The sequence below is a fragment of the Saccopteryx bilineata genome, chromosome 6 (genome assembly GCF_036850765.1).
Source record: "Saccopteryx bilineata isolate mSacBil1 chromosome 6, mSacBil1_pri_phased_curated, whole genome shotgun sequence".
In the NCBI taxonomy this organism is placed as follows: Eukaryota; Metazoa; Chordata; class Mammalia; order Chiroptera; family Emballonuridae; genus Saccopteryx; species Saccopteryx bilineata.
In genome coordinates, this window is record NC_089495.1 from 36638885 (window position 1) to 36653344 (window position 14460).

General features: G+C 47.0%; 1 protein-coding gene across 1 annotated transcript; it reads right to left on the reverse strand.

Moving 5' to 3' along the window:
* Positions 1-5: 5 nt before the first annotated feature.
* PROZ (protein Z, vitamin K dependent plasma glycoprotein) lies at positions 6-10488 on the reverse strand. Its single transcript, XM_066237010.1, has 9 exons — positions 10433-10488; positions 9368-9541; positions 8818-8981; positions 8227-8251; positions 7476-7589; positions 6120-6251; positions 5671-5756; positions 1780-1897; positions 6-892 (listed from the first exon to the last, which is right to left on the reverse strand). The coding sequence occupies exons 1-9, from the start codon at positions 10476-10478 to the stop codon at positions 378-380; spliced, it is 1374 nt and encodes a 457-aa protein (XP_066093107.1). The 5' UTR covers positions 10479-10488; the 3' UTR covers positions 6-377.
* Positions 10489-14460: the final 3972 nt, after the last annotated feature.

Genomic DNA, 14460 nt, shown 5'->3' on the forward strand with positions numbered 1-14460 from the left:
TTTGAGAGCCAAATTTTTAAAACTATATAGGTAGGCACATTGTTATTAACTTAATTAGGGTACTCCTAAGCTGGCCTTTGCTAAAAACGTCGCATGCTGTTAGGTCACATGTGGCTCTCGAGCCGCGGTTTGCCGACCACTGGTCTAAGGGAAGAGAAGTCAGTGTCCCTGATCAGTAGTCCCCGGGCACTGCGTGTTGTAGAAATTCTGCGGCACACTGGTTGAAATTTTTTTCATAAGCAATAACCAGTGGTTTGTGGACCAAGTGGGTGGTTCTGAAGCAGTCCGTGGTTTTGCGGTAAAATTTCCATTTAAACTCCATGCTTGCAGTTAAAATGTGCAGTCCCATTTTATTCTATCTGATTAGCTAGGTTTAGTCATTTCATGACTTGTCTAAACCAGAGCGAGTATCTGGAAACCTTGGTGAGAAGAAACTCTTGTCCGTACTCTTCTGTGCGCACCAAGCCCAGGATCCCTGTCAGGAACCAAGTGCCTTTGTGCTCCCTGGCGACTGCGCTGCCCTCCGCCCACTGCACCCCTCCAGCCGCTGCTCCCCTCTCGCAGTACGTCCTCGTGGTGACTGTCACATTCAGGGCTTTGCCACACTCCTCACTGTCCATGTGCATGACTGGCAGCTGCATCGAGGCGTTGCCCAGCTCGGAGCCGTTGAGTGTCCAGCCAGTGAGGAGGCCCCCTGTCCGCGGGGTGAGGATGCGCTCTGCGAAGTCACTCTCGGGTATACAGACGGGAAGCCCCGTGTCTGGGCACTGGACGGACAGCTCCAGCTCCAGCAGGGCAATGTCATTGTCCCCCGTCTCTTCTTCATACCGCATGTGCACGTGGATGTTCTTCACTTTAATCGTCAGGGGGTCCTTGCTCATTCTAGGAAAATCTTAAATAATGGACAATCACTGGTTTCTAAAGTCTGGTTTTCAAGGTTGCAATAGTAAAAGACTAATTTCGGTGAGCCGTGTGACTAGGCAAAGGCAGGTCATGAGAAAACATGCCATGGCTAATTGCACAGATTTCCTTTTTCATCTATGGATCGAAAGGGAAATCACAGAATGAATTTAACTAAATCCCGTGGTCTCTCATCATTCCTCTTTTAAAAAAAATCAAAATGAGTTATTTTGGTGAAATAGTCAAAAAATTAAGAAGATATTAGGAGGAATTTCTTCAAGCTAATCAAAACAGCTGTTCAGCCCTAGCCAGTTGGCTCAGTGGTAGAGTGGCGGCCCAGCACATGGAAGTTCTGGGTTTGATTCCTGGCCAGGGCACACAGAAGAAGTGCCCATCTGTTTCTCCACCCTTCCCTCTCCCTTTCTCTCAGTTTCTCTCCCTCCCTTGCTAAAATCAATCAAAAGGAAAAGAAAATTTTTTAAGGTTACCTAAAACACTAAGCTGTTCAGAAGTAGTTTTTCAGGCTGACATTTTGTTGACTGAAAAATATTCAAGGATGAGGAGTAAAATATATCAAGGTTCTTCATGGGAATCTGAACCCAGATCTTTTGACTTTTACTCAGTTATCTGTCAGATACCACAGACACTCCATTTCACTGTCAATTTAAGTTATGTTCTTATCAGCAGTGATTTTCTCAGACTTAATATTAGCATTTGCCTAGACATCTCACTAGATAGTTTACATATACTTTTTCATTGTGCAAGAATCTCAGTAGTATTGAAGCTAAATTCAGTTCTGTGTTGCATTTAAAACAAAATTCTAGTTTTTAAGTTTTTATTCCAATATGAACTTATAAAAATGAGTGCTAAAATACTTACTTGTTTTCACACTAATATTTCTGTGTAACAGTGAACACTTTGCTGTTGTCAGCACAAAATTTTCCTGAATTAAAACACCTCCACAGAAGTCTTTTTCTTGGGAATTTGTTAGTTTTACCTTAAAAAAACAGACAATAAGCTAGTGACAATTTGCAGGGTTAGGGGTAGTATCATCTAGTGGTTAAGAATATGGGCTCCAAAGACAGCCATTGAGGGTGATTATCAGCTGAAGGTACAGTAGGTCTTGCCAAACCAAAGATGTAAGCTGTACCCAAAAGCAGTCACTGAACAAAACCATTCTTGCTAATAAGCCAAAAAAAGGAGGTAAAATGGAATTGTAAAAAATATAGAAGTAATCCAATAGGCAGAGAAAAGTGAGAAAAGAACAGATGGAAAAAAGTAGAAAACCAATAGCAAAATTACAATTTGAAACCTATAAATATAAAATGGTCTAAATGCCCCAGTTAAAAGGCAGAGACTTGTCAGATTGTATAAATTGAAAGCAACTACACACAGGCTATAAAACATACTTTAAATATAAAAATAATTTTAGGCCCTGGCCGGTTGGCTCAGCGGTAGAGCGTCGGCCTGGCGTGCGGTGGACCCAGGTTCAATTCCCAGTCAGGGCACATAGGAGAAGCGCCCATTTGCTTCTCCACCCCCTCCCTCCTTCTTCTCTGTCTCTCTCTTCCCCTCCCGCAGCCAAGGCTCCGTTGGAGCAAAAAATGGCCCGGGTGCTGGGGATGGCTCCTTGGCCTCTGCCCCAGGCGCTAGAGTGGCTCTGGTTGCGGCAGAGCGACGCCCTGGAGGGGCAGAGCATCGCCCCCTGGTGGGCAGAGCCTTGCCCCTGGTGGGCGTGCGGGATGGATCCCAGTCGGGCGCATGCGGGAGTCTGTCTGACTGTCTCTCCCCGTTTCCAGCTTCAGAAAAATACAAAAAAAAAAAAAAAATTTAGAGGAGATTTGGGAAGGTTACATGCTAACACTAATCAGGAGTGTTAATATCAGACAAAGGAGGTTTCAGAGCAAAGAATTACCAGGGATATAAAACAAAAGTGAGGTTGTTTTGAGGATTAAATAAGATAAAACATGTATCCTTATGGCATAGGTGCTGGCTTAATAAAGTGAAAAATGCTGAACAAAATATAAAAATTTCCTGAACTCTCAAATGCTTATTAATAGTAGTTGCCATTTATTGACTACATAAGTCAGGTACATTTTTTTTAATCCACACTACAACTCTTATATTATCTTTATCTTATAGGTGGATAAAACCAAGTTTGGGGGAAGATGGCATTTTCAGCATTAGTCTGCTAGACTTATAGTAAAATGCAGTGGAACACAGTGCCAATTATCTTACGCAATAGAATGTAAGAAACAAGCCTAGGCCAGTTCATTCAGTTAAATAACTTCAGAACTATTCATTGTGCCAAATTGTGGCATGCCAGAGGAAAAATCTAATAGTATGCAGCTTGCCTAAATCAATGTGTCTCCTAAACGTGTTTGATGTGTATGTAGCAGATGCTCACCTCACAGGTAATAGCTCCCGGTCTCATTGGTACTAACACTACTTCTGTAGATGAAAATGGCAACTAAGAGTCCCTTGATGCACTGGAAGACTGAAGACAGTGCAGTTGGCGGGACTAGATCACACTGTCATTCTGAAGGTCTGATTGCTCAGTCATCCATCATCAGCAGTCCCCCCATTCTGAGCCTTACCTTAGTGTATTGCTGGCAGCTGATGATTAAGTATGAATAATGGGTCTTAAAAAGTTTAAGGAAGAAAAGCAATAGAAAGTTCACCGGCTGATAACTAGACCATTCTGGTTTTGTCCCTTTCCATCATTTTATCTCCCTTCACTCAAGTCTCTTTTTGAATCTGGATTATTACAGTAGTCACTGAGCTCTATTCAGTTGTCTGTCCAGGCCTCCATATTAGCAGCCAAGTGATTTTGCTGGCTAAATTGGCTTAAAGTGACACGCGCGCACACACGCACACACACACGCACACACACGTGCACACTTATTAACCTCTAAGGAAACTTCTAAAGCAGGGGTCAGGAACCTATGGCTTGTGAGGCAGATGTGGCTCTTTTGATGGCTGCATATGGCTCACAGACAAATCTTTAATTAAAAAAAATAACGTTAAAAATATAAAACATTCTCATGTATTACAATCCATTCATTTCCTATCGCTCATGTTCATGGTTGCGGGTGGCTGGAGCCAATCACGGCTGTCCTCTAGGACAACACCAAATTTTTATTGGGTAATGCGTAATGTACACGGGTGGTTGTATGGCTCTCACGGAATTACATTTTAAAATATGTGGCTCTCTCATGGCTCTCTCAGCCAAAAAAGGTTCCCGACCCCTGTTCTAAAGCTAGGCTTAGAAGCTAGGTAGGTTCTAAACTTCTAAAGCTAGGGATAGTCACATGTGGTTACTGAGCATTTGAGATGTGACTGGTCCAAATTAGGATGTTCTCCAAGTGTAAAATACACCCCAGATGTCAATGGTTTAATAATGAAGAAAAGTGTAAATATGCCAGTTTTTCATATTTGTTACATGTGGAAATAAAATACATTATCCAATTTATTTCATCTGTTTTACTTTCATTAGTGTGACTAGGAAATTTTAGTTATGTATGTGGCTTACATTATAGTTCTATTGACAGGACTATTCTAAAGGGTGTGCTTCGGGCAGAAGGAGATGATCTACACTAGAGGCAAGGAAAAATGGCAAACATATAAATTAAAACCCACATCGGTGGTATAAACCATAATAATAAAAATAATAGCAAAAAATAATAATAGCTACTTTGTGGAGTTACTAAGAAAAGCAAGAAAAGAACAAGATACTGGTTAAAATAGCAGGTGAGCCTAGCGTAAGGTGCTTGAAATAATTGGTGCGGGGTGTGCATGTAAAAATACTAACTTTATATATTGGCAGGTTAAAAATGAATGTTTGAACGTCAAGAGTCACCAAAAATAGAAATAGAATGTTTAACTTCCAAACCAGTCAAGGGGGGAAACTGCAAAATAACAAAAATAAATGCTAAAGAAGAGAAATTTCCGGCACACAATAAGGGAGCTGGAACTCCAGCTAGGTCGTTGGGGAGTGGAGCCTGGGTCCTTAAGTCTGGCCTCCTGCCTTCTCCATGGCCACTTGCCAGAACGGACCCCATGTCAGCTAATCCACCCAAGTGCAACCTTAGGAGGCCTATGTTCTGAGAGAAATGACGTTGAGAACAGTTTTTGTTTGTTTTGTTTGTTTTTTAGAGGGAGAGAGAGACAGACCAGAAGGGAGAGATGAAAAGCATCAACTCATAGTTGCAGCAGTTTTAGTTGTTCATTGATTGCTTCTTATATGTGCCTTGACTTGGGAGCTCCAGTCGAACCAGTGGCCTCTTGCTCAAGCCAGCAACCTGGGGTTCAAGCCAGTGACCAGGGGTCATGTCTATGATCTCACACTCAAGCCGGTAAACCCATGCTCATGTAGGTGATTCTGGGGTTTCAAACCTAGGACCTCAGCATCCCAGGTCGACACTATCTACTGTGCCACCACCAGTCAGGCGAGAATAGTTTTTGAATTCCATAAGAAAGGCCCAGGTTGTCAATAAAACCATGTTTTTATTTGGTGCAAAGAGTGAAGACATTAAATTTAATTTTTTTAATTTGGGAAAAAAAAGAAGGAAGACCGCTGAAGTGCATTCAGCATTAGAAAGTGCTCTGAAGTGTGATGTCGAGATTAGTAAACAGTTCACCTAAGTCAGTAAAAAATGCCTCTTTTACTTAGACATTCTGTTTCTATTTGGGTTAAGAAAGAAGATGGAAATGATTAAGGGTGAAATCTGTACCAAGAGCCAGAACGTGTTTATAAACTGTTTCTGTTACCTGCCACGGGAAAATCTGAAGATTCTCCTTGCTTTTCTGTGCTGTCGCAATGCATTTAGAATCCAGGACTCCACACGCACACTTCTCTTCATTTGTGGGGACAACATAAGAAAAATCAGTGCCTTCCAAGTCCAACATTGGGTTTCATCTATTCGAATGGTGTTGACAACTTGAATGTGATTTCTTAATGCCCGTTACTTTGAGGTAATGGTGGACACAGAGTAAAATTAAATCACCTGCTCTCGGTGCTTGTGGGTTGCTAGGATACTGCCATGACCCAGGCAAGCGCCAGCGCAGAGGCCAGGAGGCTGGCTGAGTCATAATGATGCATAGAGAAGGGGTGGTTTTTCAAATGTTACTGTAGGAGAAGGCGCGGGGCGTGGATGGGAGCCAGCAGGGTAGGAAAGAGAGAGACTGCTTTTGTCATTTCTCACTGATTGATCACTCACCGTGTGGGGTGCATGATTTGTGGTCTTGGCCCAGTTTATACCCCTTTGCACAGCTGCACATGTAGGAGTCCTGTCCCGGGTGGCAAAAGTGTTGACAACCGTCAGTCCTCAATGGGTAACATTCATTTTTAGCTGAAAAAGGAAACAAAGGAAAATCCAGAAGTGCTAACATGGAAATACTCATTTTTTAATTTTTTAAAATTGATTTTGGAGAGAGAGGAAGGGAGAGAGAGAGAGACATCCATTTGTTGCTCTACTTATTGTACATTCATTAATTGATTCTTGTATGTACTCTGATGGGGGATCAAACCTGCAACCTCGGGATACTGGATGGTGCTCTAACTCACTGAGCCACCTGGCCAGGGCCTCGCTTTTAAATTTCCTTGCACGTCGGGGTTCTATTATCAGCCCAAATATTCTCATTCTTTTCAGAGTTTTGGTTCCTCATATAAGCATTTCCCACACTTCCATGTTCAGAAATGTGTATGAAAAAATCAAAGATTCAGTGATGACAACCCTAGTATTTGTCCTCAGAAAATGTGACTTGGTCCTGGAAGTATGTTCATTCATACTGTAAAGCGTCTGTCCATTTTTCTAACTGGATGTGCTCACTCACGGTCATCTTTCACTTCCTGGTACGATCGAGGCGGGCATGGGGGGGGTGTTAGTGTGATTCCATGTGAGTAGCTGAGCAGCTGGGATGGGAGGAAGGAACATGTGGAGTGAAGATCAGAACCTTACTCTGGCACATGTTGAGTTCGGGATGTCTGCAGAACATGACACGGGGCTGTCAAGATGGCAATTAGAGTAGAGAGCTGGACTTCAGGGGAGAGATCTGAGGTGGAAATAATATTTTTCTCCAGAATATTGACTCTGTATTGACCCAGACCCATTGAAAGAATTAAGCTAATTTATTTTCATTATCTGATAATTATTGATAGGAAATTGGTTTCTCCCCACAAGTAAATCTTGCATTTTATTTATTTGTATTTAAGAAATATTAGTTCATGAAGCTGCAAGTTTTGCAACCGGGCCTGCTCTGAGCCAGCCTGTGTATGATTCTCCTTACAGACTGACCTTCCTGATCCCAGCACCCCTGCTAGGGATGGGTCAGGTTCCAGGAATTTTCAAGAACAGATTGTAAATGGTTTAGAGGGGGATGGGTTTGGGAAGTCAAAGAGGGGACTCTAAGCTGTGGAAACTGTAGGCAGGCATGTTTGAAAGGTAGGAGGGTCATTCGCAGGATGACACCTAGTGGAGAATTGGGTTGGAAGTGGGTTTCCATGGGCACTCGTTGCTCACTCCTGGGAGCCCGTCTCTGTGCGGTGGGGGTGGGTCAGGGAGGGCGGGGCTCACCAAAGGCGCAGTTCCTGCCTTCGTAGCCTGAAGGACAAGTACAAGTGTAGCTGCGGATGTTGTCCCGGCACAGCCCGTCGTTGAGGCAGGGCTGGGAGAGGCACGGCGAGCCACCTGCAGAGAGGGTGCCAGAAGCTTTTGCGGGTGGCATCACCTGGGCCCTTCTGACACCCCCTGGCCCTGCTGATACCAGGAGGCTGCTTCAGCTGCTAGGTGCCCCTCATGTGTCCCCTGGGGTCCCCCAGCCCATGTATGCCCAGTGTTTGTCTAAGTCCCCTTTCTTAGCCTCCTTCTTTCTTTGCTGAGCGACCACGGTGACTGGCGACTGTCTCTGGCTGCCACAGCTCTGCTCCTAATTGCCCTCACTCATCCTTTCCACCCCCAGTCACTGGTCTGCAGGGAGCTCCTCCCACAGAGACGCCCAGCATACCCCCAAGTCTAGGCTGAGTCATCACTTTCCTCAAATTAGCCAAGTTCTGACCCTTCAGCCACAGGCCCCAGGGAGCCTGCGAGGCCACAGGAATGAGAGGAGCTGCTCAGAACGGGGGACCCTTTGGCCTCTACCAGCCAAGCCCCCCACGGGAGCTTCTCCCTGACCCCAGCAACACCTTGGGAAGGTTCCCAGCCTTGTCCTCATCCTTGTCCTCAGGGGGTGGCCAGGCACCTGAGGTTTGAAATGTAGAATGCCTTACCTCATCTCAAGAAAAAAGAAGAGGAAATAATCCTTGCAAGAGTAGAGAAAACTACTTACCCATATACACTTCCCAAAAGTTCTCCTGTAAAATTAAAATATAAAAGTATTGCAAATAGATTTTTAAAAAAATATTTTCTCCTGTAGATGGGCTTAAAGGTAAGAAGATGTTGATTTTATTCACTTAAAAGAAAACCATTTGAAACAAAGAATGCAAAATTCCTTACTACTTAATCCAGATAATAGATTATGAGAGATTGTTTTACTATGCAGGCACTCCAGGGAGGACTTTATTTCTTAAAAATTTGTTGATATATTGAAACAATAGATATCTATTAAAATATCTAATTCTGTCAGAGTCATGAAAATCTGAGTGATGTTCATGAGGAATTAATCTACACACTGATTTGCTTAATCAGAAGGAGTTTAGGGGTGTGAAACTGAGTATGTGGGTCCCCTCTTACTAGATGTGGAAAAGTATTTCACTTCTCTGTCTCTGTTTCCTCATCTGTAAAATTAGGATTAAGTCAAGCTCACTGCTAAGTAAACAGAGTATTCATTTAGCTTTGTCTCTTTGAGAAACTATGCCCTCTAAGGCAGCAGAAATTTGAATAATCAGAAAATGTGTGAGTTTGTGGTGGGGGTACATACAGTGATCACATCATTTTCAAATACTTCTCTTGCTTCTTCATAGGCACAAATTTCTTCATAACATTCTTTTTCCAAATTTCCCTTGAAGAGCTCTTCCAAAATATAGGAGCCAGCACGCTTCCATCTTACCAGAACTTCATTTGCCTTTGGAGACGGAAGAAAGACTACGGAGCAAGACAGGAATGTAGATACCGTCAACAGGGTTGGACTTCCCCAAGAATTGCAATGCCCACTTCCTGGGCGTCAGAGTACACAGTGCTGTGACTCTCAGCGTCTACCTGTGGCCTGGCTGCCGCTTTTCCTGTCCCCACCAGACTAGGCTCAACCTCTCACACGCTTGATTTTTTCTGAGTATCTCTCCTGGGAGGACCCCAAAGGACACCATGATTTCCAATATTTGTCATGAATGATAGACCAGGAGGGATTTTTTGGAAGCTGAATTAAAACCCGCTAATCACCCAGGGGCTGGCTCCTCTGTCCTAGGAAAACGGCCCCTCCTCTGACCAAACCCACAGTCTGCTAGGACCGCAGTGAGGAAGCAGACACTAACCTGAGGGCTCGGTGCCCTGGAGCATCAGGAAAACCAGGAACAGCCGGATGCCGCCCGCCATTCTGACCACAGCCCAAGGACAGGTCCGCAAACACAGGGGCCAAAGTCCGCCCTGGGCTGCACTCACAACACAGGAGGGCTGCTTAGAACGACCACCAGCTCTAAAACACGGAGCTGAGCAGGAGACAGAAGCCAAAAATGAGAAAAGAAATGCTTCCCACGAAGAGGATGTTTTGCATGGAATTTTATTGGATAAATCCCAACATACTCAATATATACTTCAGTCTTGTATTTTTCCTGTTTAAGGCAAAGAGGGGAAAGAAAAGGCAGAGAAATGAAAAGCCAATGCAAAGAGGGCCTAGGTGTGGTTTTTAAGAGACAGAGTTGAGTAGACTTCCTGAGGGTGAAGTCAGGAGTCTTGTCCAAGGAAACAGGGTGATAAAGAGAGTATCCATCCTCACACCATGTACAGCCCGAGTAACAGGCTAGGGTGGATCCCCATCCCGAGCCACGTGCCTTGGGCCTGGGGATACAGCAGTGAGCAAGACAGTGGCCTGGAGCCTGCATTCCCTGTGTGTGTGTGTGGAAGGGGGAGAGAGGGAGAGAGAAATAATGTCACACACATTTCGTTATCAGGAAAAGGAGAGCAGGCAATATGGGGGGCTATTTCAGACAAGCTGGTCACAGAGGCTCCCTTTGGGAGAGAAATCTGAACACAGAGAACCCCTTGAGCCTTATGGGGGTGAGAGGTGTGACCGAGAAAGACCCTGGAGGACACAGCGTGCCAGTGCCCTGAGGTAGCAAGCGGGTGCTGCTGCCCAAATACAGAAAGGAGGTCATTGTGGGAGGGCGTCCACAGGAGGGCAGCAGAGGACCTGGGGTCAGGTAGAGGACTGGGAACCCGGGTGGGTGGGTCACGGGTCCCCAGGCTAGGAAGAGGTCATTGTGGGAGGGCGTCCACAGGAGGGCAGCAGAGGACCTGGGGTCAGGTAGAGGACTGGGAACCCGGGTGGGTGGGTCAGGGGTCCCCAAGCTAGGAAGTCAACCACAGCAGCGGGGCCTCACCTAGTTCATGGCGAGACCCGCCGAGCCAGGTTTCCTGCGGCGTCATGTTCCACGTGGAAGAGTGGACCTAGGACCTTTTGTAAGAACCAAGTGTGTCTTTGAACCAAGAATCACACTCGGCACCGTGAGGTGTTGAAATGTTTGTTCCAAGGGGACAACAAACTCATACCCCAACCCCCAACTAAATCCCGATCACACACTCACCAAGTGATCAGTGCAAGGGATCGACCCCCGTGGATGCCTGCTTTCCGTCCCTGTCTCTCCTCTCCTCCTCTCCCCTACGCCCTCCTATACAGGGGATTCCCTTCTGTTTAGGGGCATCTGATGAGAACCTCCCTCAGCCTCTGTGTCTCTTACTGCACCCAGGTCATTTCTTTCAAAATCCCAATTGGTGTTTTTAGGCTTTTGACACTGACATTTTTGAAGTGTCCAGGTCTCCATCAGCTGGACTTGCCTGCTTGACCTCTCACTGGTAGACTCGAGTGAAGCCTGCCTCAGTGCACTGGGGTCAGGGCACACCTGATACCACATCCGGTCACTTGGATAATGTGTGCAGCAGAGCTCGCCATTATGAAGCTACCCTGTCCTGTTTGTTATGAAGAAGTCATCTCTGGGGTGATGCTCCGAGGCTGTATATATCTTGTTTCTCAATGACTTTTCCGCCAGGGTCTTGATGTTCCTTGATGTTTTGCTTCTATCAGTGATTCCTGTGGTGGCTGCAGCAGCCGGGGTCCTGCTCACATGGAAATGTAAACCCTCCGGTTCCTGTTTATTTTATTTTATTTTATTTTTTCTTCTGAAGCTGGAAACGGGGAGAGACAGTCAGACAGACTCCCGCATGCCCCCGACCGGGATCCACCCGGCACGCCCACCAGGGGCAACGCTCTGCCCACCAGGGGGCGATGCTCTGCCCCTCCGGGGCGTTGCTCTGCGGCGACCAGAGCCACTCTAGCGCCTGGGGCAGAGGCCAAGGAGCCACCCCAGCGCCTGGGCCATCTTTGCTCCAACGGAGCCTTGGCTGCGGGAGGGGAAGAGAAAGACAGAGAGGAAGGAGGGGGTGGGGGGTGGAGAAGCAAATGGGCGCTTCTCCTGTGTGCCCTGGCCGGGAATCGAACCCGGGTCCCCCGCACACCAGGCCGACGCTCTACCGCTGAGCCAACCGGCCAGGGCGGCGGTTCCTGTTTAGATGGCTCCCTCGCAGTGGGGAGGGAGCACCCTCTCCCACCCACCAGGGGCCCACCGTTCAACCCGCTGGAGCAGCCTGTGTGCTCCACGCCTGCAGGTAGGGCCCCAGGACCTGATGGATGCTTCAGCAAGCTAGCAGGCCCTGCATGCGGAGGGTCACCTGTGTTCTTGCAAACCTACCACCACTGCCGGTTTTGAAGCAGCAGCGCTGGGCCTGGTCCCCATGTAGCTGGCTTGCACACTCTTCTTTGCCTCCTAACTCACCCTCCACTGGGCCTCCCTGTCCTTTCAAACCTCGTATTACCATCCAGGACCCCTCCATGTTTATGGCAAGTGTGCTTCCGGGCTGTCACCTTCATTCTTCTACCCTCAGGAGCTGAGCATGCGTATGAGGAGGGCGTGGCAGTGCCCGGTGAGAAGATGGTTCTAGTGTAGTGTTGTAACCAGTGGAAATCACAAATTTACATTCCTTACTCTTTTTTAGCATTCATCTGCTCAACGGGTTATTTAAAGCGCCCAAGTAATGCCCATTCCGTCCATAGGTGAAAAAAAAATTGCAAGAGAGGATGCCAATCAAGAAGCAATATGGAAATATCTTAAATAACAGTTTTATTGTTTCTTGTCAGGTATTATTTAATATTTTTTCATTAATATTTTAAAATTCTTTTTTATAACATGATCTAGCTTTGTGTGCCTCCTTTCTTGTTCTTATTTAAGTATTAAATGCATGAAATAATAAACTACCTTTTGGTATATCGTTTTTTCATATTTAAAATGGTCATTAGGGTGCAGAACCGGTTGTTAAATATTTGAATCCCACCACCGCTTATAACCTCTCCCTCGCTCTCAGGAGGAAAACATCAAATCCTTGCTCTGCCCCTCTTTGGTTCCTCGCCCTTGGCTTCTCGTTGATCTCTATGCTCTCAGGGCCTCACCTTCCACATCAAACAGCTCTTAAATGGCCTCCCTGAGGAAGCTCTGGTGGTGGCAGGTAAGGGAATGTCCCTCCGCGCACAAGCCTTGACCCAAGTTTAGGGTTAACATGTGGATGAGATGGCTTTGTTAGCCCCGTTTCCCGTGAAGACGGTGCTACTCAGAGGTGTAGTTTAGGTGTTCCAGGGCACACGGGACTGAGCAGAGCCAGGAAGAGCCCTCTGTGAGCCCCAGACCAGGGCGTCCCCCGGGTGTCCTCCTGAGCTCCTCCCCTTTATCTCCTCTAGAACCTCACCGAATTGAACTCTGTTTCCGGATGGGGAAGATACGCAGACCCGGGAGGCAATGGAGGCTCCTCCTGGGCTTGCTCTGTTGTGCCTCAGTATCCTTTCTTCTCCGATACATACATGAACTCTATCGCCAGTAATAGTGGCCAATAGTGAGAGATCAAGTAGCAACAGCAAACATAGGTGTTTTTTGGGGTTTTTTTTTTTTTTTTTGTATTTTTCTGAAGCTGGAAACGGGGATAGACAGTCAGACAGACTCCCACATGCGCCGGACCGGGATCCACCCGGCACGCCCACCAGGGGCAACGCTCTGCCCACCAGGGGGCGATGCTCTGCCCCTCGGGGGGGGGGGGTCGCTTTGCCGCGACCAGAGCCACTCTAGCGCCTGGGGCAGAGGCCAAGGAGCCATCCCCAGCGCCTGGGCCATCTTTGCTCCAATGGAGCCTCGGCTGCGGGAGGGGAAGAGAGAGACAGAGAGGAAGGAGGGGGGGTGGAGAAGCAAATGGGCGCTTCTCCTATGTGCCCTGGCCAGGAATCGAACCCGGGTCCCCCGTGCGCCAGGCGGACGCTCTACTGCTGAGCCAACCGGCCAGGGTCAGCAAACATAGGTTTTATTTGTAACTCTTCCCCAAGTTCTCTCTGGACCTCAAACAATATTCAAGCTCCAGAAATAGGAGCCCACGTCTGGGGTTTGCCTCAGGACGGAGACCAGTCAGCTGTACAGACAACCCTTGCCCTGACGACAGGGTGGGTGGTCTCCAGCTAGCTGAGCCCTTTTGGGCAGTGGCTCTCTTTGAGGAGGAGTCAGAGCAGGTAAAAGGAGAAGCGTCACCCTCGGTTTTTCCTGCGCTCCTCAGACTGTTTCTGGAAGACTGCACACTCGTCCACATTGATTTTTCTAACCTTGCAATATCCCTTGTCTACAGAACACTCTAACCTTGCAATATCCCTTGTCTACAGAACACTCTAACTTTGCAATATCTCTTGTTTACGGGGTGGGAGGAGCTACTGACATTCGGGGAAGTTTTTGTAGTGAGACTTTGAAACTTTGCTTAGCAAAGTTACGCAAAATGCAAACTCTCTAGGGACATTTAGAACACACCTGTCTGGTCTAAAGTGACCTTTTCCATTTTCTAAAAGCACATTTGGATTTCATGACCATTTAAGTCTAGGGCCTTGGAGTTGGCGTGGACAGTAATGGGAAAGGACTTGGCATTTAGACATGACCCAGTTGAAGAGAGGGGAGCCCTCCTGCAGTCCCCACCAACACACGCCACGTACACAGGGCTCACCTGAGGAGCTGTAGAAACTTCTGGGGCCCATGCCCACCCTGCAGACTCTGATTTGAGTGCTCTGGGTGTGGCCTGGATGAAGGATTCCAGACCACCCAGATCTGGAGGCAGTTGGTACCTAGTGGGCATATAAGACCTCCTGGCTCAGGAGGCCGTGCCAGGTGGGCCTGAGCTTAGTAGAATTCTAGAAGTGCCCCAGGTGATGCCGGCATGAAGCCAGAAAGAAGAACCAGTGGTTAAATCAACGTTAAAGTGTCTCTGCCAATGAGAAGCTCTGTGGGCCTTCCCTTCCCAGGAAGTCCGCCTTTCACTGGAAGCCCGGAGGACACAT

Coding starts and splice junctions, on each gene's coding strand:
- PROZ (XM_066237010.1), bottom strand. CDS start 10,478: ATGACGCCGCAGGAAACCTGGCTCGGCGGGTCTCGCCATGAACTAG. Junction 9,542..10,432: donor CGGGTCTCGCCATGAACTAG/GTGAGGCCCCGC, acceptor TCTCCTGCTCAG/CTCCGTGTTTTAGAGCTGGT. Junction 1,898..5,670: donor TTCAGATTTTCCCGTGGCAG/GTAACAGAAACA, acceptor TGTTTTTTTAAG/GTAAAACTAACAAATTCCCA.